This window comes from Pocillopora verrucosa, chromosome 3, assembly GCF_036669915.1.
Source record: "Pocillopora verrucosa isolate sample1 chromosome 3, ASM3666991v2, whole genome shotgun sequence".
NCBI lineage: Eukaryota > Metazoa > Cnidaria > Anthozoa > Scleractinia > Pocilloporidae > Pocillopora > Pocillopora verrucosa.
The window spans coordinates 441,189-464,053 of record NC_089314.1 but is presented as its reverse complement, the minus strand read 5'-3'; the positions used below and the strand labels follow the sequence as shown (position 1 = coordinate 464,053).

The 22,865-nt window shown below is 40.7% G+C and overlaps 1 protein-coding gene and 1 pseudogene across 1 annotated transcript; one reads left to right on the top strand and one right to left on the bottom strand.

The window, feature by feature from the left end:
- Positions 1-11,606: 11,606 nt before the first annotated feature.
- LOC136280039 (uncharacterized) lies at positions 11,607-14,305 on the bottom strand. The gene is made up of 3 exons (XM_066164647.1): positions 13,687-14,305; positions 13,210-13,521; positions 11,607-12,430 (listed from the first exon to the last, which is right to left on the bottom strand). The coding sequence occupies exons 1-3, from the start codon at positions 14,119-14,121 to the stop codon at positions 11,690-11,692; spliced, it is 1,488 nt and encodes a 495-aa protein (XP_066020744.1). The 5' UTR covers positions 14,122-14,305; the 3' UTR covers positions 11,607-11,689.
- A 3,336-nt stretch (positions 14,306-17,641) lies between these two features.
- Positions 17,642-19,504, top strand: LOC131775935 (uncharacterized; annotated as a pseudogene).
- Positions 19,505-22,865: the final 3,361 nt, after the last annotated feature.

Genomic DNA, 22,865 nt, shown 5'->3' with positions numbered 1-22,865 from the left:
AAAAAAAATAAAGAAAGAAAATAAATCTTAATAACTAATAGTGACTACTTCTTAATTAAACACTTAAGAAGATAAAGAAATGATAAATAAATAAGATGATGAATAAATATGTAAATAAATTGATAAGTAAATGAAACAATAAATATAATATTGAAGTATGATTTATGTATTTATGATTTTTGCTGAATATTAAAATGAAATGTGACGTTGTCTTAAATGTTTAAGAGATATTTTTTCTCCCAAGACCTAGTTTTCCCAGGACATCAGCTGACTTTTAAAAAGACACCAGCAACCACAGGGTCGCCAGTGATTTGTGGCTGAATTTGTGAAACTGGGATATCAGTAGAGCAGTATTGAAAGCGAACAATTACAGGCACGAAAAATTTTCTGAGTAATGGAAGTAAAAGTCAGTCAAAGCAGATTGTCTTTCTCCGACAAAAACGTCTATGAATTGGTGATAGAGCATAGCTACTACATCAGTCTTAAATCCGAAGAAGAACAAGTGTTCTTATGGCTTCCAAACTCGAGAATATGACATCTTGTAATGGATTTTATTGAAAATAAGTGAAATTATCACACATGTGCCTAAGTAGTATGTACTAGGGTTATAGCAGAGTATAGTATAGCATAGTTTGGTAATGTACATTATCGTATAGTATAGTACAGTATAGTATAGGAGATAATATGGTCTCAATTTTGATAGAAAGGATTGAAAAGGGATTTGGGAAGTTAAAATATTTTTAAATTATTGCAGCTCAAGATAAGTCCATTTTCGGGAGTTGTGCATCACTGAGTAGATATGTAAAGAAGTATTATGACACTAACCTGAGTAAGATGGGTTGCATTGCTGATAGGAAAACCCTGATGCGTTGACGTTGAAGAAAAACTTACAGTGTGATATCCACAAGCTCTACAGATCAATCTTATAAGAGGTAAGGCCGGCATGTTTTGATTGCAACAAGTTTTGTTAGGTTTTTTTTTCCAGCGTGGACTCGTAACTCATTGCATCATAACGAGGTAGGGAATCAGACACTTCCAAGGTAACAGAAACATTTGTAAGAATTATTCTTGGTAACCCTAAGCAATTACTAGACTATCTGAAATTTTCTGTTTACAGAATTTGTGAGGTGGCTTCCCGACTCATTTCTTTTATATCAGTGTTTAATAATTTACAAGGTGACATGTCTAATATTTCAATCCTTTTTTGTATTCTGAAAGTTTTCTGTTTTCAGAGGAGAAAAACTATCAATGGGTAGTGCTTTTAACAGCCCCAGTTATCCAATCAGCAGCCCATGGAACTGGTGATGATGTGTAAATATTAAGTCAGGGAACAATTCAAGGACAACTTGCATGATTTCCATTGTTGCATTTCATATGCTCGAAACGCAAATTGTCTTAAATATGCGCGTCTAGCACTAGCTTTAAAAAAAACATGATTTAGTCGATCTTTTCTAAATCCAGAACAGTCCTTTCAAGTAAAGTCCAGTGCTATGCAAACTATCCTGTATGGTGATTTCCAGTTTAATCCAACGCAGTGCAGTGTAATGCAGTCTGGTGAAGTCAAGCACAGTCTATAGCAATCCAGTGCAGTGCCGTCTCATCCAGTTCAGTCCCGCCCACTCAAGTGAAGTCCCATCCACGCAAGTAGATTGCAGTGTATTTCAATCCGGAACATCCCAAGTCCATAAAAGCCAAGTGCAATAGTCCATTCCAGTCCAGTCCAGTCCCGCCCACTGAAGTACAGTGCAGTGTATTTCAATCTGGCGCGTAATTTCTAGCTCAATGCAGTCCCGGTGAGTCAAGTGAAGTGCGATTTAGGGTAGTGCGGTGCTGTCCATTAGAGTGAAGTGCCATTCAGAAGAGGCCACATTCAAGTCCAATTCAGTAAAATCAAGTTCATTCCAGTCCAATTCAGTCCAGTCACATCAGCCCAATGAAGTTTCTACAAATACTGTCGCGGAGAGGTTTTTCTAAATGATAGCTTAATAAAAGTATACCTAATAACTTAAAATACACCTGAAAAAATTGATCAATAAAAAATGAAATAAGGAAATGAAATAAATCTCAATAACTAATAACAGTGATCATTTCTCAACTAAATTCCTAAGAAGATAAAGAAATGATAAACGAGTAGGAAGATGAAAAAATATGTAAATAAATTGATAAATAAATAAAAGATTGATAAATATAATATTATTGTATGATTTATGTATTTAAAATTTCTAGCACAGAATATTAAAAGCAATTGCAACGTTTCAAAAGTTTTCCAGGTATTTTTTTCTCCCAAGACCTAGTTTTACTGAGACATCAGCTGAACTTTGCAAGGACGCAAGCAACCACAGGAGAACCAATGATTTGTGGCTGAACTTGTCATTCTGGAATATCAGTAAAGCAGTACTGGAGTGCTTCATGAGAAGATGATCATAACAACAGGGTAAGCTACAGCTAGGAGAAGAATCCAAAGCTAGGACATAACCACAGGTACGGTAAAATTTCTAAATAATGGAAGTAAAAGCTAGTTAAAGAAGATTGTCTTCCTCTAAAAAAAGCACTCATGAATGAGTGAAAGAGCATAGCCCTTCCATTAGTCTTAAATTCAAGAGAGAACGAGTGTTCTGATCGTATTCAATCTCAAGAATATGACTTCTTGTTATAGTTTTTATGGCAAAATAAATGAAATTATTTTACAGACATCTATATATTTTACAGTAGGGTATACTGCGGTATAGTATAGCATAGTTTGGTACTGCACTCTATAATAAAGTATAGGAGTTACTGTTGTCTCAAGTCTGATAGAAAGAATAGAAAACGGATTTGGGAGGTAAAAACATTTTAAAATTAGTGTTGCTCAAGATACGCCCGTTTTCAGGAGCTGTGCAGCACTGAGTAGGTATGTAACGAAATATTATAATGGTATGTTACTAGCCTGAGTAATACCCCATTCACACCAGCAAAACATGTTTTGTTAAACTGGTTTTCATTGAATGAAAATTATAAACAGAGAACTGAAAAACTTGATTTTCCATTGGATTCAAGTACTAGCTAACTTGTATTTCCAATGTGCTACATTCAAGTCAAAAATATTCGGTTAAATAGTTTCTATGAAGAAAAAAAAAATTAAACTGTGTTTAACAAAACAACTTTTAAACATGTTTAAGCTTTGGTGTGAATGGGGCATAAGAAACATTTGTGAGAATTACTCTTGGTTCTGGACTACCTTAAATTTTCTGTTTATAGAATTTGTGAGGCGGCTTCTCGACTCATTGCTTTGATGTCAATGTTTAATAATCTACAAGGTGACATGTTTAATATTTAACCCCTTTTTGTATTCTGAAACTTTTCTCTCTCCAGAAGAGAAAGATAATCAATGGGTAGTGCTTTTAAACATGGCCTAGTTATCCAATCAACAGCCAATAGGACTGGTCACAGATAGCGATTAAGTGTAAGTATTAAGTCAAGGGACAATTCAAGAACAACTTGCATGATTTCCATTGTTACATTTCATATGCTCGAAACACAAGTTGTCTTAAATATCTGCGACTAGCATTACCTTCAAAAGAAAACGATTTAGAAGATTTTTTTTCTAAATTCTAAGGATATTATCAGTCTTTATTAGCAGTTTTTTGCATTCAAGTCAAGTGTAGTACCATTTACTCCATTGCAATCTAGGCAACCCAATCCAAGTCCAGTCCAGTGATATGCAAACAATGCTGTAAGTAGATTTCCAGTTTATCCAAGACGGTGCAGTGTAATGCAATCTGGTGAAGTCAAGCATAGTCTATAGCAGTTCAGTGCAGCAAAGCACAGTGCTCTCTGGTCCAGCACAGTCTTGTCCCGCTCACTCCAGTCCAGTCCCGTCCGCTCAAGTGAAGTCATATCCACGCAATTACATTGTAATGTATTTCCATCCGAAACACCCTAAGTCCATAAAAGACAACTGCAACAATCCAGTTCCGTGAAGTGCTGTCCTGTCCAGTCCAGTCCACTCCCACCCACTGAAGTACAGTGCAGTGTATTTCAATCTGGAGCGCAATGTCAAGCGCAATGCACTCCGGCTGAGTCGAGTGAAGCAGAACCTAAAGCAGTGCGGTGCTGTCCATTAGAGTAAAGTGCCATTCAGAAAAGGCCACATTCAGGTCCCAGTCAGCGCAGTCTGGTCCAGTCACAGCAGTCTAATGAAGTGTCTACAAATGCTGTCGTGGAGAGCTTTTCCTAAATGATAGCTTCATAAAACTATACCTAATAACTTAAAATACACTAAAAAAAAATTGATAAATAAAAAGTTAAAATAAAGTGATGAAATAATCTTAATTACTAATAACAGGGATCATTTCTCAACTAAGTTCCTAAGAAGATAAAAAAATGAAGAATAAGTAGGAAGATGAAAAAATAGGTAAATAAGTTGATAAACCAATAAAAAATAATAAATATAACATTATTATATGTATTAATGATTTTTTAATGCAGAATATTAAAAAGAAATGGAACGTTTTAAAAGTTTTCCAGGTATTTTTTTCTCCCAAGCCCAAGTTTCACCGAGAAATCGGCTGATCTTTGGAAGGACACAAGCAATCAAAGGATCTCCAATGATTTGTGGCTGAATTTGTAACGCTGGGATATCAGTTGAGCAATAGTGGAGTGCTTCATTAGAAGATGATCTTGACAACAATCTAAGCTACAGCTGCGAGAAGAATCTAAAGCTAGGACATAACCACAGGTACGATAAAATTTCTGAGTAATGGAAACCTAGTCAAAGCAGATTTTCTTCCTCTGAAAAAAGCACTCATAAACGGGTGATAGAGCATAGCCCTTAGATAAGTGTTCACTTGAAAAGAGAACAAGTGCTCTTATCACCTTCAAATTTGCGAATGTGACCTTATAATAGTTTGCATGGCAAAAAAGTGATATTATTACACGTGCATCAAAGTACTATACAGGAGGGTGTAGTATAGTATGGTATAGCATAGTTTGGTACTGTACACTATAGTATCGTAGTTAATGCTGTCTCGAGTTAGACAGAAAGAATAAAAAAGGGATTTGGGAGCTTAAAACATTTTAAAATTCTCGCAGCTAAAGATAAAGCGGTTTTTGGGAGGTGTGCATCAGTGAGTAGGTACGTAAAGAAATATTGTAATATTATGATACTAACCTGAAAAAAATCGGTTGGTTCGCTAATAGGAAAACCCTGATGCGTTGTACGGAGCAGCTGGAGAAAAACTTAATACCCGTAAGCTCTACAGATCAACCAGTTTTGTTAGATTTATTTTTTTATTTTTTTCAAAAGGACCTCGTAACTCACTCCCGATCACTTCGTGAAGAGGTAGGGCATCAGACACCTCAAAGGTAAAGTAGAAACATTTGTAAAAATTATTCTCGGCTCTGGACTATCTGAAATTTTCTGTTTACAGAATTTGTGAGTTGGCCTCCCGACTCATTGCTTTGGTGTCAATTTTTAATAATTTCCAAGGTGACATGTTTAATATTTATATCCTTTCTTGTATTCTGAAAGTTTTCTGTTATCAGAGGAGAAAAACCATCAGTTATGCATGCTTTTAAACAAGGCCCAGTTATCTAATCAGCAACCCATGGGACTGGTAACACATGACGATTATGTGTAAGTATTAAGTCAGTGGACAATTCAGGGACAACTTATATGATTTCCATTGCATTTCATATGCTCGAGACCCAATTGTCTTAAATATATGCGACTAGCACTAGCTTCAAAAAAACTATGATTTAGTCGGTCTTCTCTAAATCCTTAGTATATTATCAGTCTTTGTTAGCAGTCTTTTGCATTCAAGTCAAGTGTAGCACCATTAACTCCATTGCATTCTAGGCAACCAAGAACAGCCCCTCCAAGTCAAGCTTAATGCTATGCAAACTATTCTGTATGGTCATTTCCGGTTCAATCCAAGACAGTGCAGTGTAATGCAGTCTGGTGAAGTCAAGCACAGTCTACAACAATCCGGTGCAGTGAAGTGTATCGCTGTCTGGTCCAGTGCAGTCCTGTCCCGCTCACTCCAGTCCAGTCCCATCTAATCAAGTCAAGTCTCATCCATGCAAGTACATTGCAGTGTATTTCCATCCGGAACTACCCAAGTCAACATAAGCCAACTGCAACAATGCAGTGTAGTGCTGTCCAGTGCAGTGCAGTACAGTCCAGTCCAGTCCCGCTAACTGAGGTACATTGCAGTGTATTTCAATCTGGTACACAATGTCGACCACAATGCATTCCAGCTGAGACTAGTGAAGTACAACCTAGGGCAGTGCGGTGCCATCCATGAGAGTAAAGCTCTATTCAGAAAAAGGCCCCAGTCAAGTCAGATTCAGTGAAGTTCAGTGCAGCCAGTCCAGTCACATAGGCCCAACGAAGTGTCTACAAATACTATCGTTGAGAGCCTTTTTTAAATGATAGCTTAAAAAAGTATACCTAATAACTTAAAATAAACCAAAATTTTGATAATAAAAAGTTGAAATAAAGTAATAAAATACATCTTGATAACTAATGACAGTTATCATTTCTCAACTAAATCCCTAAGAGGATAAAGAAATGATGAATAAGTAGGAAGATGAATAAATATGTAAATAAATTGATTAATAAATAAAAGTTTAATAAATGTAATGTTTTTTTATGATTTATGTATTTATGATTTTTAATGCATATTATTAAAAGATGAAATGTTTTGAAAGTTTTCCAGAGATTTTTTTTCTCCCAAGACCTAGTTTTACTTCGACATCAGCTGATCTTTGGAAGGACACAAGCAACCACAGGGTCGCCGGTGATTTGTGGCAAAATTTCGAACACCGGGATATCAGTAGAGCAATACTGGAGTGTTTCATGAAAAGATGATCATGACAACAAGCTAAGCTACAGCTGCAAGAAGAATCCAAAGCAGGGAAATAACCACAGGTACGATAAAGTTTCTGAGTAATGAAAGTAGAAGCTATTCAAGGCAGATTGTCTTTCTATTAAAAAAGACAGTCATGAACGGGTGACAGAGCATAGCCCTTGCATTAATCTTAAACTGAAAAGACAACAAGTGTTCTAATCGCTTCCAAACTCGAGAATATGACATCTTATAATAGTTTTTATGGGAAAATAAGCGAAATTATTACACATGCATCTAAGTACTGTACAGTAGTGTATAGGATAGTATAGTACAGCATAGTATGGTAGTGTACACTATGGTATAGTGTAGCATAGAAGTTAATATTGTCTCAAGTTAGATAGAAAGAATAAAAGGGATTTGGGAGCTTAAAACATTTAAAAATTATTGCAGCTCAAGATATCCTCATTTTCGGATGCTGTGCATCACTGAGAAGATATGTAAAGAAGTACTTAAATGTTACGATACTAACCTGTGTAAGATGGGCTCGTTCGCTGTTAGGAAAACCCTGATGTGTCGTACTGATCAGTTGAAGAAAAACTTGATATCTATAAGCCCTACATATCATCTAAGAGGTAAGGCGGGCATGTTTTAACTGCAACAATTTTTGTTAGATTTTTTTCAGCATGACCTCGTTACTCACTCTGGTTCACATCGTGGCAGAGTAGGGCATATGGCTGACAGTGAAAGATAAGTTGGTGTGTTTATTACTTTTACAACTAGACAATAGATAGAAACTACAACCTTAAACTAAATAATTTAAAAAATTCTAATAAAAAAAACGAGTTGAAAAAGAGGGACTTTTCAAACTTGCCCTTTATTTGGAAAACTACAAATATGTGGTACCATTCTGAATACAAGCTGGCAACCAGATGTTTCTTGTTGACATAATAGATTGGTTTAATTTGAAATCAGTAAAGTAATTCATATCTTTTTTCAATTGCATCAAACATAATCAAAGCCTGTATTAAGCAAACGAAGTTGAGAAACCATTTAAACTAGAAATAGAAATTGACATGCCCTAAAATAGCATTACACTCTTATTTAATTACAAATACGTTTAAAGGAGAACGAAACTAAATAATTATCATAATAAAAACACACCAGCACCAGTTATTATGAACATCGTTACTAATTCAATCTTTAGTGCAATTCGATTCGATATTAGCAACTACAATTTACTTTTGTATTGAAACCTTGAATGAACCTAACTTAATATCGCTCCCTTTTATCTACATACAGTGTCAAACGTGAAGAGGACTACAAATCAGGAAAGAGGCAGAAGAATATACATCCTAAGAAGCGGCAACAGCCAGAACAATCTTAAGAATTTTCTTTTCCAAATCGCTATGATAAGCGACGTATTTAAAAATTACTAACGCGTATATCTGAGAGAAAGCCTTTTGAAAAACCCTTTGTTTATGAGATAGAAAAACCATAAGAACTTCGAAAAGTTTTCCTGAATTGAATAATTTTAAAGGCAGACTTATACCAGTACAAAATGTAACAATTATCTTAATAAAAAAACCAATCCTTCAACCGCCAGCCAACGATAAGCATGTAATTCAATTGCCACACAGTTAGTAATGGCAAAGTATAAGATTCCTTGCTTATATTTTTGTATGCAAATCTTCGTTGTATTCTAATAAAGCTACCGTTATGGTTTATATATAAAATTTGTTATGGTTTATATGTAGAATAAGTGAGTGTAAAATATGTGTGAAACATCAAGCGATAAAAGTTTGATTAAATATTTTATATGACAGCAAGAAAGCCGACTACCACCTTGACTTGATTAGGAATTAAACCCAACCCCAATCCCAAACCGTAAACAAATTCAAATTCTTTTTCCAATTCTCACTACGAGATATTTTTAAAAACAATTTTGCCAAACTTCATTCGCCATATTGAAAAGAAAGAAATCCTCCTTAAGAAAAGCAGCGCATTATAGTCTAAATCAAAGGTTTTACCCAGACAGACAGTAAAGTTTATTATTTGGTAAAACTCATTTCAAATTAATAGTTCCAGTAAAAAAATCCACCCTAGCCTACAAATTTCCCAACCATACGGTAAGGGTTCTTATTTCAGAAAATCCACCCAATCTTATTTATCTCGAAAAGAACCGTTGAAGCTTAGATATTTCCCACCGAGGCAGCTAAGGTCATATTACAGTCGAGTTAATTTCAAATTAATGGTTCTAGTAAAAAAATTAGCCCTATCCTAGATATTTCCCAAAAAACGGTTAATGTTATTATTTCAAAAAACTAATCCCAAGCATATTTATCTCCAAAAGGGCAGTTATAAGTCAAATATTTCCCAGAGAGCAGCTAAGATTACATTTTGGTGGAGTTAATTTCAAATTAATGGTTCCAGTAAAAAAAATAAACCCTATCCTAGATATTTCCCAGATAAACGGTTAGGGTTTTTATTTCGAAACCCTAACACTAAGCAGAGATATCTCCAAAGAAGCAGTTAAAGCTCAGATTTTTCCAAGCAAGGCAAGTAAGGTTAATATTTAAAAACGTTGATAAAAAAACTAATATTTCTAGTAAAAATTCGAGTAAAAAAATTAATATTCATCAAAAAAATCAGTAAGGGTTGCTATTAACAACAATCTACCCTAGCGTAAAAAGTTCCAGAAAAGACAAAAGTTTATTATTTCCAGAAAAAAACCCTGGTATAAAAAAAAAGAAACTAACCCTAACCCTAACCCTACCCTAAGCAATACCCTAACCGCCAAAAAACTCTAAACCCTAAAAAACCCTAAAACCTAAGAAACTGTTAAAAAAAAACACTAAAAACCCTAAGTGCAAAACCACTCTAAACCCTCAAAAACCTAAACCCTAAACAATCGTAACTAACCCTAAGATATGCCCTAACCGCAAAATGCCTCTAACAGCTGAAAAATCCTAAACCTTACCCAACTCTAAGAAAATCTTGCCAACCCTAAGCGCGAAACCACTCTAAACCCTAAAAAAACCAAAACCCTACACAATCGTAACTAACCCTAACATATACCCTAACCAGAAAAAACCTCTAAAAACTGAAAAACCATGAACCCTACAAAACCGTAAGAAAACCTAGAAAACCCTAGGTGCGAAACAACTCTAAACTTAAAAAAACCTCAATACTACAAAACCGTAACAAATACTAAGATATACCCTAACCAGAAAAGACCTCCAAAGACTGAAAAACCCTAAACCCTACCCAACGGTAAGAAAACCCAGCAAATCCTAGGCATAAAAGAACTCTAAAGCCTAAAAGGCCTCAACCCTACACAACCGAAACTAACCCTAATATATACCCTTACCTGAAAAGACCTCAAAACCCCAAAAAACCCTAACCCTAAATAAATTAATCTAGCCAACCCAGGGCGCAAAAGTACTCTAAACCTTAAAAATCCTGATTCATACACAACCCTAACTAACCCTAACCCTAACCCTAAACCCTAAACCCTAAACCCTAACCCTAACCCTAACCCTAACCCTAACCCTAACCCTAACCCTAACCCTAAACGCTAAACCCTAACCCTAACCCTAACCCTAACCCTAAACCCTAACCCTAACCCTGACTTCCACACGCGATGGTTGAATTAAGCCGGAAAAAGCAAGGTGAGTGTTAGGGTTGCCTGAAAATTTCCTAAGCAAGGGTGCATTTCTTTCTGGAACCATTAATAGTTGGAAGGAATTTGCTTAAATAACAACCCTTACCGCCTGTCTCGGGGGTAAAACCTTGAATTTAGACTATAATGCACTGCTTTTCTTAACGAGGATCTATTTTCATTTCAATATGGAGGGCGAAATTTGGCAAAGTGCCCCAAAGAGAGATCTCGGATTGACAATTGGAAAAAAGAGGTTGAATTTGTCTGTTCAGAGTTTTGTCGGCAGTCTAATTGTTGTTCAATTCCTTTCTCTCAACTGCAAACCTTTTTAGTCAAATGAAGGTGAAAACAAAAGACCATTTTATCGCAATTGGTTGACAGGCTAGGTAAGGAAAGCTGCATTTATAGCGATCGTGGTGACTGGAGTTAAAGGAGACACTTTTGAATGTTCTCATCTTTGTGGGCACAGCGACCTGCTTCCCTTTTGTGGCGGTTATTAAAAATAACTTATTATAGCAGAGAACAAGCACACATTTTCTCAACCATCAACTCAATTTTATTTTAAATGTGTTGAATTCCAAAATGAACATGCTGGTCAAATTTCAAAATCGAGCTAAACTATCTGTCACCTTTGTCACAGAAAAAATTAGTTTCCTCACAAAAACACGACCGCCTTAGCTTGAATATTATTATCAACAGCTTCTGAGGAACTTAAAAAAAAAAAATCTTGCAAACACAACATTTACGGAACACACTGGCCTGTGTTGAACTCTGAAATGAACATGCTGGTTGAATTTCAAAATCGAGTAAAACCATCTCACCGCTGTCACAGAAAAGACCAATTTCCTCAGAAAAACACCACTGCCCTAGCTTGAATATTTATCCACAGTTTGCGAGAGACTTTGAAATTGATCATCTTGTTTTAAAATTGACTGAAACCACCTCTCACCATTGCCACAAAAAAAAAATTCATTTCTTCAGAACACACACTGGCCTGTGTTGAACTCTAAAATGAACATGCTGGTTGAATTTAAAAATTGAGTAAAACCATTGTCACAGAAAGAACTAATGTCCTCATAGCTCGAATATCTATCAACAGTTTGCACGAGACGTTGACATTGATCATCTCCAACTCCAAAATGAACATCCAAGTGAAAAGCTTACAGTCTGACTAAAAATTTCTTTTACAGTTAGGTACCTCCTATTGGAAGACAGTCCTGTCGATCTCTTCTTCTTCGGTGGGATCTTCTGGCTGGAGAAACCACAGCCATCTGTTGTTACTGTCTGGTATGCACCTTCGACGTATATACATGAGTGCTGCGATCTGGCTATGGTGGTCGCTGTGATGGCCGATGGCACTGGCTATCTTGGACAAGTTGCACCATACGTCTCCCCAGCCTCTTTGTAAGAGAAGGTGTTGGAGACGTGGACGGAGCATGACCAGCATTCCAGCATTGGCAATATATCGCAGTCTGGTAGCACTACAACTCAGGATGTCCTCCAGGGCCTTGCAAAGCAGGATCCTCCTATCTTCAGGGATCTGTCCGCCGTTCAAACATTGTGCGATCAGGGGTGCAAATTCCAACATGGCAGCCAGCCGTTGGTTTCTTTTCAAGCCCAGCGCAGTGATTGTGGGTTGGTCCAGCTTGTTTACGAGCATGCAAATGGAGCAGGTTGGATTCTGACATTTGGTTCTCACGTCGGCCATATCTCCCCCCCCTTCCTGGCACAGGCAGTACGGGCAGCTCTGATCCTCTTCGTCCTGGGAGTCTCTCACGACCGGCTCTCCCAGGCAAGTGCAGTCGGCCCCAGTGGCTGTCCAGACATCGCGGACTCTCCGCCTCACTATTCTGGTACGTTCCTCTGTGTAGACCCTGAGGGCTGCAGCTCGTCTAGCCTGCTGTAAGGCTTGCGTGTCTGAAGATCTGGCCTGCTCTTCTGCCTAGGGAGAGAAAAAAAAAGCAACAGGTGAGGTAGGTACCTCCACTAATAATAATAATAATAATAATAATAGTAATAATGATAATAATAATAATAATAATAATAATAATAATAATAATAAAGCATGCTTGGTGCAAGTAGTAAAAATTAAAAAATTTAAAATGGGGTGAAAATTTTTTAACTTACAATTGGTTCATTCTCAATTTCCCCCTGCCCCTCTAACAGGTCAAAATTAAATTTAGGTTAAAAGTTTTTGACAAAGATTGAGTCTCAATTTCCTCTGTCTCCTGGCCCCAACTATTCAGAATGGGCAATTTCAAGATCACTAATTTTCACACGTTCATTCTCAATTTCCCCCTGCCCCTCTAACAGGTCAAAATTAAATTTAGGTTAAAAGTTTTTGACAAAGATTGAGTCTCAATTTCCTCTGTCTCCTGGCCCCAACTATTCAGAATGGGCAATTTCAAGATCACTAATCCAATTCCCCATAAGGGCCATGAAAAGAAAAAAGGGGGAAAAAAAACCTAGAAAATATAATCATCACAGTAATAATAAGAAGAAATCCAAAATCAGCCTAGGTAAGAAAAATTTGGACCCAACTTTAACTGTGACCTGTTATAAATACATCTCGAGGTGACTTGCTCTCAGAGGAAATAGGCTGCAAGTGAAAAATTGTGTATGCCACCGGCAAATGCCAATCTAATATTTTTGAAGTTAGCACCTATCAAATCATTTTGTCAGTCAATGTGCAGTTCTTTAATTTTTTAAATTTCAGTTCACCTGTGGTGGGTTGCAAGGTTGGTTTTCTTGCAGGAACTTTTGCAGCCTGTCCAAAGACTCCCTGTTGGGTATGCGTGTGGCTATGATTCCTGGTAGTGCTAGCAGACGCTGCTGGGGATCTTGTGGTGCTTCCTGCCGTGCTTCTTGGTCCCTTCTTGGTCTTTGCTCCTCAGCTACTGGCCCTTCTGCGGACACCTGGGATGCTCCGCTCCTGGCACGTCTGGGAGTCGCCTGCTTTCTTCGTCTGACCATGCCGGAGCTGCCGCTGGGTCTTCTTGTGGGTGTCGCTTCTGCAGCTGTGACTTGCAGTGCCTGTTATAAAAGGGTGAGATGTATCTAGTTGGTCATCTAAAACAAGGCCCTGCATGATGAAGAGGATCTTTAAATGCGTGTATTATGGTCATTTGGAGTAATGGGTTCTAAGCTCGTGTACTGACTGACTGACTGACTCGCTCATAATCACAGGAGAGACCCTACCTGAGTCGTTGTCTGCACAGACACGTAACACTGCAGCAGATTTTCTATGTGCCTGGTCACCGTTTCAGCATGCTCTGGGGTTCCTCGGGAGGGAAGGGGCTCCAGCTCCTCTTCAGCATCCCACCCGACGGAGAGTTCTGACTCATCCGAACTGCTGTCCTCCCCGTCGTCTGGAGCAGAGGCTATCACCAGATCCCAGTGGGAAGAGCTGGCCAGTCTGAGCCCCTTTGTCTGTTCGGCTTCCAGGGGCGTCATGGTCAGGAAGTCCACTCCAAATCGAACCATCATTTCCACCAGACGTGCCGGTTTGTCTTTCTTGCCCGCATATCTGATTGCTGTCATTCGCGCGAGCATCAGTTCTGTCACGGTGAGTCCCAGACCTCGTATCATTTCTTTTGACATGAAAGCAGCCACGTCACCTGCAAGAGAGTCCATGTCAATTGCATGTCCTGAGCACTAGCCCTTCACAAGAACAAATCACTTTGTACCAAAGGTAATCAGAGGAACTGCATTGAGAACACAAGATGTAATAAGTGAGGTGAGTTACCGAGGAATCCAAGAATAGTCTTCCAAAACTGTCCCAAGCTTGAATTTTCTTTGGTGCTAGCAGAGTTATCATTTTGACCTCACAATGGAATACTACTACTACTGTTTTTGTTTGTTTGTTTGTTTTTTTTTAAAGGAAAAAAAAATGGTTAAAAAATGTTTTCAAGTTACCTGGAGACACGCTTCGAATTCCCTGGTTCGAAATGCGTGCTGCCACCGTGATATTGCCAGGCAAGATTCCTCTATGTGTGTCCGTGATGAGGCGACGAGGGAAACCATGTGTAAACTGCGCAGAGACATCGCTCCAGTGGGGGGCATTCAAGATCATGACGTTGCCAAAGAGGTCAAGGCGTACCAAATTCAAGTTGCGGTCGAATGCCTCGTTGCCACATCTCAGACTCCCATCCAAGGCTTCTCCCGTGGTTAGAAACATATCCTCCTTGGACAGTTCATTTCTTCTTTCTTGTGAGTGGTCTGACTCCTGCCGCTGTGTGCTGCACCATTCCTCTCTACTCTGTACATAGCGTGAACAATAATCTCTACATGTCTGCAGGTCTTCAAATACCACTTCTCCAGCTTGGTCCTCAGCAAAAAGCCCTGCGGGCAAACGCAAGCTGTCATACAGGAACAGATTGAAGTTGAACCGCATTCTATCTTCCAACGATACCGCCAGGCCAGACGGGAAATACGGTGCGACAAGGACCGGTGCCACATCCCTGCTTGTGGATGGCTGGTTGTCTAAGGCCACATGCAGCATTGGTGAGTCCTGGGGTTGTGTTTCGTCATCAATGAACGAGCTTGAAGGGCTACAAAAAAGGGAAAAACAAGACATGAAAAAAATTAAAAAAACATGACAAGCCTTGCTCAAGAGCTACTTCTGTTTCCTTTTTTGAACGTGGGTGAATCCTTGTTTACATTTTTTGCCTCGTCATCATCATCATCTCGCCAAGAAATAAGATGAAATTTTTGAATGTGGAAAGAGCATATGAACCATTTCAGTTATCTCTGACAATCTGAGCCCCATCGATAGATAACAAACAGTTTCCCAGGAATTCTCTTTTCAAAACCCCAAAATTTACAGGGAATGCATGAGCTCGTTGATGTTTTGCCTGCAAGTGATTTTGCAGTTTTTTTTTTTTTACTTGTGGCCAATTTCTTTGTGATTGATTGCAAGGAGTCCAAACTTGCACTCTTTGGTATACAATCTCAAGTTCTCCAGTCGAGTACTACAAAAGTTGTAGAGTATTTTATTTTGCCCTGTTCCTTGCACAGCAGTTCTCACTTTTATGTGCTCCGTTCATCAGATACAGTGGACAAACCCAAGGCACATGTCAAGTGCAATCTGTTTCCTGGCTAAGTTTGAGCAATTTGGTTGGAATTTTGCAGTAGCCTGATGGCTAATCTGATGTAACACCACCGAAACTATCTTTGGCCGAGTTGAAATTTAATTCGACAATATTGAGCACATGCTTTTTTGAGAACTACTGGGGCATGGATTATAATTATATTAACAAGGCTACAATAATAATAATAATAATAATAATAATAATAATAATAATAGTAGTAGTAATAATGATAATAACATTAAGAAGAATAACAATAATTCTGATGATGATCTTCAACCAGAGCAGTAGATGCCCTTCAAAATCTGCAGCCAGCTAAATTGGTTCCGGTGTTCAAGAAATATTGTGGCAAGATTAAAAAATACCAGTAACTGGGGAGAAAACACTTATGTACTATTATCCTTGTCAACTCCCAGGGGGAGGGGAGGGGTGTCTCTGCCCGAAAGGGGCGCCCCTTCCATGATTCGAGCATGTAAAAGGGCAGTGATGATCGTGTTTTCTTCTGAATTTTTGAAACCTTTGCCAGAAATAAAGGAATAGACCAACAGACATTCTCTGTGCCAATAAGTGACTCTGGGGGAGTAGATAGAATCTAATATGTGCCCACTAAGTCAAATTTAATATCATACCTTTCCTGGCTTGGATCTTCCTCGTCTCGAACGGGAACGGGATCAAGACGGGAACTGCAATGCGAAAGAGAGTCGTCGCTAAGTACACCAAGTAAAAATCAAGCGTGTATGTTTGTACAATGTATAGTACAAACGCAAAATGAAAACAAACATAGACAAAAACCAAGAAAGAAGAGGCAGAGACGACCGCAAATAGAACAGCTTCCAAATGAATACAATGAATGCAATGATTGCCTACTGGTCGTTTCACTGGGTGCGTTTCACCTCGGGGAACAACGACAAAAAAAAAAAAAAACCAAACGAACAAGAAAACAGAACAGAGCACCATGTGTATTTTAGCGCGTTACCGACCTGCGACTTTCCGCAGCTTGTGTTTCTATAAACTCCCAACCCCTTGCTCTTTTGGAACGTTTCCTTCTGGGCGGCATGTTGAACGACCTTAACTGTGTGAGTTGATATGGGGAATGAGCTGAGGATCTCAGCTGGGACGTGTTTAAAAACAGGACCGGGAAGAGGGAGACGTGCCTAGGGTTCGTGGGTTTTTTCGACGAAGTCACGCAGATATTTAGGATCAAAGTTTAGGACCCTCGAGCGAATTCCAGCAAGCTAAAACAGAAAAGAGAGAAGCTACGAACACTCGAGGACGATTATTTGATGAGAAATTGAAAATCGACGATGTATTAGGTCAGGTGTCGTGACTTATTCACTTCAACAAACGAGGCGCTCGCCATTACTCGCGTTTCGTGCCTACATGACAACATGGCTGCAAGTTTCCAAATATGGCACCGGAAGTGGAGGTCTCTATTGTGTTCGCGCAGGTTCTGCGCGTACACAATGAATGATTGATAGCCCTGGCGACTTCCTGCCTTTCCAGGTACGTGACTTTTACACAGGACGTGACTCGAACTGAAAGCAATGTGTGCGAACTAGCGCGTCTTTCCCCTTGTACTTTGGTCAACGCGGGACGGCAAGGAGTTAATTCAATGAAAATCTCACCCCGTCGACTTCCAAAGAGAATGAATTTTGCGTGCGACTTATTTCCCGAAAGGAATGAATTCAGTGAAAATTTCACCCCGTCGACTTCCAAAGAGAATGAATTTTGCGTGCGACTTATTTCCCGAAAGGAATGAATTCAGTGAAAATTTCACCCCGTCGACTTCCAAAGAGAATGAATTTTGCGTGCGACTTATTTCCCGAAAGGAATGAATTCAGTGAAAATTTCACCCCGTCGACTTCCAAAGAGAATGAATTTTGCGTGCGACTTATTTCCCGAAAGGAATGAATTCAGTGAAAATTTCACCCCGTCGCCTTCCAAAGAGAATGAATTTTGCGTCCGAGTTATTTCCCGAAAGCATTTTTATCGTGAAAAGGAAAAAAAACACACACACACGCACATACAAAAAAAAACTGACTTTAAATTTGGACAAAACTAAATGCATGCTTATCGGTAGTAATAGGAAACGCGAAAGCAAAGTTGATTTGGCTGTCTCGATTTTAGATCATAGTATAAGTAATGTTCGCAGCTTTAAATACCTCGGCATACATATATCTTCGGATTTCACATGGACTGATCATGTCGAACACCTAACTGGGAAATTCAATCAGAGGCTTGGGCTTCTCGAGCGTATAAAGCATTTTATAAAGCAAAGCAGGGTGCGTCTACTTTTCTATAAAAGTCTTGTTATTCCTCTTTTTTGAATATGCTGATCTTGTACGGGGCGATAAACATAATATTACCCTTACGCCTAGCTTGCAAGTTTTGCAAAATAAGGCCGCTAAAGTTATTTTAAATAGACCATCGTACTCATCCTCCACTGAGGCATTAGCCGTTCTCAAGTGGCTGCCTCAAGAGAAAAGGCCATTTCAAAGAAGGTGTGTACACGTATACAAATGCATCGATGGCTTAATTAATCACGATGTAGACTTGATTAGACGAGACGTGATTCATAGGCATAATACACGTAACAAAGGCAATTTTAGATGACCACGTGTCAAAAGAAATTGGGGGAAGCAAAGAACACGATATCATGCCGTTTCCGATTTTAACTCCCTCGGTCAGACGATCAAAGACTCGAGGAATGTGAATAGTCTTCAACGTAATTTTTTTTAAGTTTTTAATATAGCTACTTGCGTTTAATTTTTACTTACACTTATTTTTAAATTTTGTGCATTTTTTGTATCTTTTGAATCCCTTTGCAACTTTAGAGCTTTGTTGTTTTTACTACATATATCTAGTTTTGAGGTCCTTTTTGAAAACCATATCTTTTCTGAAAAAGTTTCCTCAATGAAGACGATTATTATAACCGCAAACAAATATACGCTACTATTATTTGTGTCAGAGGTGGGGTGCGGCGCGACTCGTGTCGGCGTCACTTAGTGGTAAAGACACTGAGCAGATGGTTCGTTTTTATTGAACTGATTGTCGGTTAATTTGGTCGTTATTCAGAGTGATCGTAGATACGAACATAGTTGCAATGCTTGTCTGTTTGTTTACACTTGTATTGGTTTTGTAATCGGACCTTTCAGCGTCACCGCGCCCATATGCCAAAAGCGAGTTTGGCGTCCCTAACGGTCGCATTTTCGTCGATCGAAGCCCAGGGCACAGGCGGGACCGACAGGTGAGTTACCGGCTCTGTAACTGCGTTTTTCAGCATTGGGCGAAAGTATGCAAACTGGTCTTTCTTGTGGCATTTGTCGGAATTTTCAATGGATTCGAGATTTAAAGGCCAAAATTGTCTCGGATCGGACCTTTCAGCGTCACCGCGCCCATATGCCAAAAGCGAGTTTGGCGTCCCCAACGGTCGCATTTTCCTTTATCGAACCCCAGGGCACAGGTGGGACCGATAGGTGAGTTACCGGCTCCGTAACTGCGTTTTTCAGCATTGGGCGAAAGTATGCAAACTGATCTTTCTTGTGGCATTGGTCGGAATTTTCAATGGATTCGAGATTTAAAGGCCAAAATTGTCTCAGATGCGAGTGAACACCCAGCCAGCAAATTCTTGTCGTTTTGTTGTACCGAAACTTTTGTGCTTGAACGCCGTTTGTATCGTCTGTACCGTACCCAGTTTTTGTCTTTTTGTTGTTGTTGTTGTTTCTTTGTTGTTTTTTTTTTTTTTGGGATTGACCCTGCTTTACTCGCAAGACGAGACATTCGCGTCAACGGTCAACTTTGGTCTGGCTTGGTTAATGTTCAATCTCGACCCAAACACCAATATAGACAAACACCTCGTTAACCGCGTCTCGAAATCTCACGAATTCGATTTTTAGGTGGCCGTAAGCATCATTGATGGTAGTACCTAGACAACATCGCAAAGTTTTTTGGTTCTGTTTTAACTCGTGTTTATCTTATTTCATCTTATTTATTTTTTATTTTTTATTTTTTCTCTATTTTTTTTCTTTTGAAAGTGGAATTTGGTGAGCGTGTGACTGTTGCGGAATACTGAGACGATGAGCGATATCGAGGGGGGAGATGAAGATCAAAGCTACACTGACTGCTCGGTCGACGGCGACGACAGCCCCCGCTCTCCGAGCCCGTCGGCCGAATCTATGGATAGTTGTTCTCTCCACTCTAGCGACCACGAAGAATGTGATCCCGCCGGCGAGCCCACGCCCGCAGCAAGGCCAGAATCAGCGCCACCCGTTGCAATAAGCCTAGTATCTGACGACGAGGAGCGCGAAGAACACGGTGGTGGAGACGAAGCCCCAAAAGAGCCTCCCGTGGCCGCCCTCTCTCCCAAGAGGGCATCCCACGCGCCGCGTCCAACAGATCTCCCGCCCGCAAACCCGCAAAGCTCCAGGAAGAAGACTGCATCTCAACAGCCGCCACCCGTTGCAATAAGCGCAGTAGTATCCGACGATGACGGTGACGAGCAGCTTCAACCAGGTGATCGCGGAGAGGAAGCACCACGACAGCTTCCCGTAGCCGCCCTTTCTCCGAAGAGAAAGAGGGCGGCCTATCACGCACCGCGTCTCACAGATCTCCCGCCGAAGCTCAAGAGTTCCAGGGAGAAAACCGCACGTCACCACGGTCAACACGTGCTCGCGGCGACAAGGCCGCAACTAGCGCCGCCCGTCACGACCAGCACACCCCACGCTGACGATCGTGTGGAGGAAACCTTACCACAGCCTCCGAAGAGGGCGGCCACATCTCATCACGGTCAACCCATGCCCGCCGCACGGCTGGAAATACCGCCACCCGTCACAACGAGCACACCCGACCGTGAGCAGAAGCCAGGGCATGATCGTGCCGAGGAAACCCCCCCACAGCAGGTTCCCGTAGCCCCCCTTCCTCCCAAGAGGTCGGCCTACGCGCTGCGCCTCACAGATCTCCCACCAGATCTGCAATGGTTCATGCAGGAGACCAAGTCTTTTTTCACAAGGCCTCATGCGCTGGAGAGGCACGGACAGATGCTCGCCGCGAGCACGTTCGACAAAGCCTTGGAACGCATCCTGTGTGAGTATGGTGGCTCCGCATTTTACATTATTTGCTAGTTGCGTCGCTCGTGGCATTTTCGGTGATCGAGCACACAAAAAAAAAAGAGAAAAAGAGAAAGAAAGGCAAACCAGATAAGCAAACAGAGGAATGGAACGCGCTCCAATTTTCTGGTCCTCTTTTCATGTTTCTCGGCCATCTATCCTCAGGTTATCTTGGATACGTTCAGCGAATCCGGCCCGGAGAGTCGCCTTCAGTCCAAGACTTCCATCGCGGGGATCTTATCGAAGGATACCTAGACTATCTAAAGGTGGGTATCAAGGTTGTTTTAGAACGTTGCACTTCGAGCGAGGGTAACTTTAACTTTTCGTGGGTATTCTTTCTGGGAATGATGGGAGCCTGAAAGGAAATTGGATGTTTTTGCCAGTGAAAGCGCACAGTCAGCGCACAGACTTTGCTGCATGTTCGCGCACAAAGCGAATTTCACTTTCTCCGAAAATACGGGCTTATATGTAAAGGATAGGAATCCCCCCAAAACAACGACAACGACAGATGATTGTAGATTATCATTTGACCTGCTAAAAGACATTTACGACACGTTGCCATCTCATCTCTACATCAGGAGGAGAGGAACTTGAGTCCTGCGACCCTAAGCGTGCACGCGAGCAGTCTGCTATACCCACTGAAGTATTGCTATCGGGGATTGGGGCCCCAATTCGAAGGTATCCGCATTATCTCCCAGCTCAGAAGAACGGCCACTGTACTTCAGAAGCAGGGGGATCTGGAGAGGGCGACCGCAGTCGAAGATCTCAAAGCGCAAAGCAAGTGGCTGGATTGGTAAGTGTGCTAGTTAGTTAGTGTAAAACAAAACAGAAACAAAACAAAACTGAAACAAAACGTGTCTGTCTTTTAAACATCTTGGACGATCAATCAGGAAAACCGAGGTAGACATTTAAAAATAGTAAGAATCATGATTTGTGAACGCTTGTCCTCGAGGTCTACAGTTCCTGCCTGCCCGCCCGCCCGCCCGCCCGCCCGCCCGCCCGCCCGCCCGCCCTTTTGAGTAAACGACTGCATTCAGAGTTGAAATGCTTGAAAATAAATGCAAGAAGTACAGTTTCAATTGGTAGGAATGAATCGTTTCTAAAAATATTAAAGAAGACTGGTCCCCACTTTCTCTTAAGGGACCAAGTCCTCCTAGCCAGGGAAGCCCAGCGGTGCCGGTTTGAATTGGCCAAGGGCAGACAGCAACGCGCTCAGGAGGCCCGCGACCTGCTGCTTTTGTCACTGTACACCCACCTCCCGCCCAGCAGGGGCCTAGAAATCAGGACGCTGGAGTTGGTTTTGGAAAGCCAACTGGAAGAGCCGTTTCAGAAAGCGCACTATCGTGACAGAAACGTGGCCTTGATCAAGACAGATGGCGACGGCATCGTGCTACACCTCGGAAGGTTCAAAACCTGCAAGCAGAGCGGGCCTGAAACTATTCCCATACAGGTAATTCTTGTCACGACTGACACGAGCAGAGTACGGAAATTAACAAGAGTTCTGAGCACACTTTAATAACAGTCTCTCTCTCTCTCCCCCCGCAGGCAGACAGCCAACTCTGCAGGCTGTTCATACAGTTTGTATCAGAATTCAGAAAGGTGCTTAATCCGACGCTGTGCAGCAACTACCTGTTTCTGGTAAGTATAGGGTTCCCCGTCTTATAGCTAGCTAGCGCGGGCTAAAATTGTCCAACTCATGCCGTCGCCGGGTGAAGTAGCACTCACTTGAAACTAGCTAACTGGTTAGGAATCTTTGGGCCGAAGAGGACTCTTTGAAAACACTGGCCGTGGGTGGCAGTCACCAGATCATTTTGACTCTCACCTATTTCATTTCAGAATTCCAAGGGTGCACCGTACTCGAGCACGTCGTTCACAACACGTTTACAGAAAATGTTCGAACTCCTGACCGGAAGCAAGGTGGCCGTATGCGGACTAAGGTCATCTTTCGTAACCTGGGCATATTCCCAGAGGTAGGTCGACATGGCGTGAATTTTGGAATCTGTTGCTTTAAAACGCCGGCATAGCCACATCGCTGATAACCGTTTGATAGGTTTTTAAACGTTGTTGTTGTTCTCCCTCTGTCTATCTGCAGCGGATGCGACGATCAGATGAAAGACAGCCTTGCTGCTTGTCTCCGGCACTCCCGAGAGCAGGCCCAGACCACTTACGACCGACGCACGGCAAA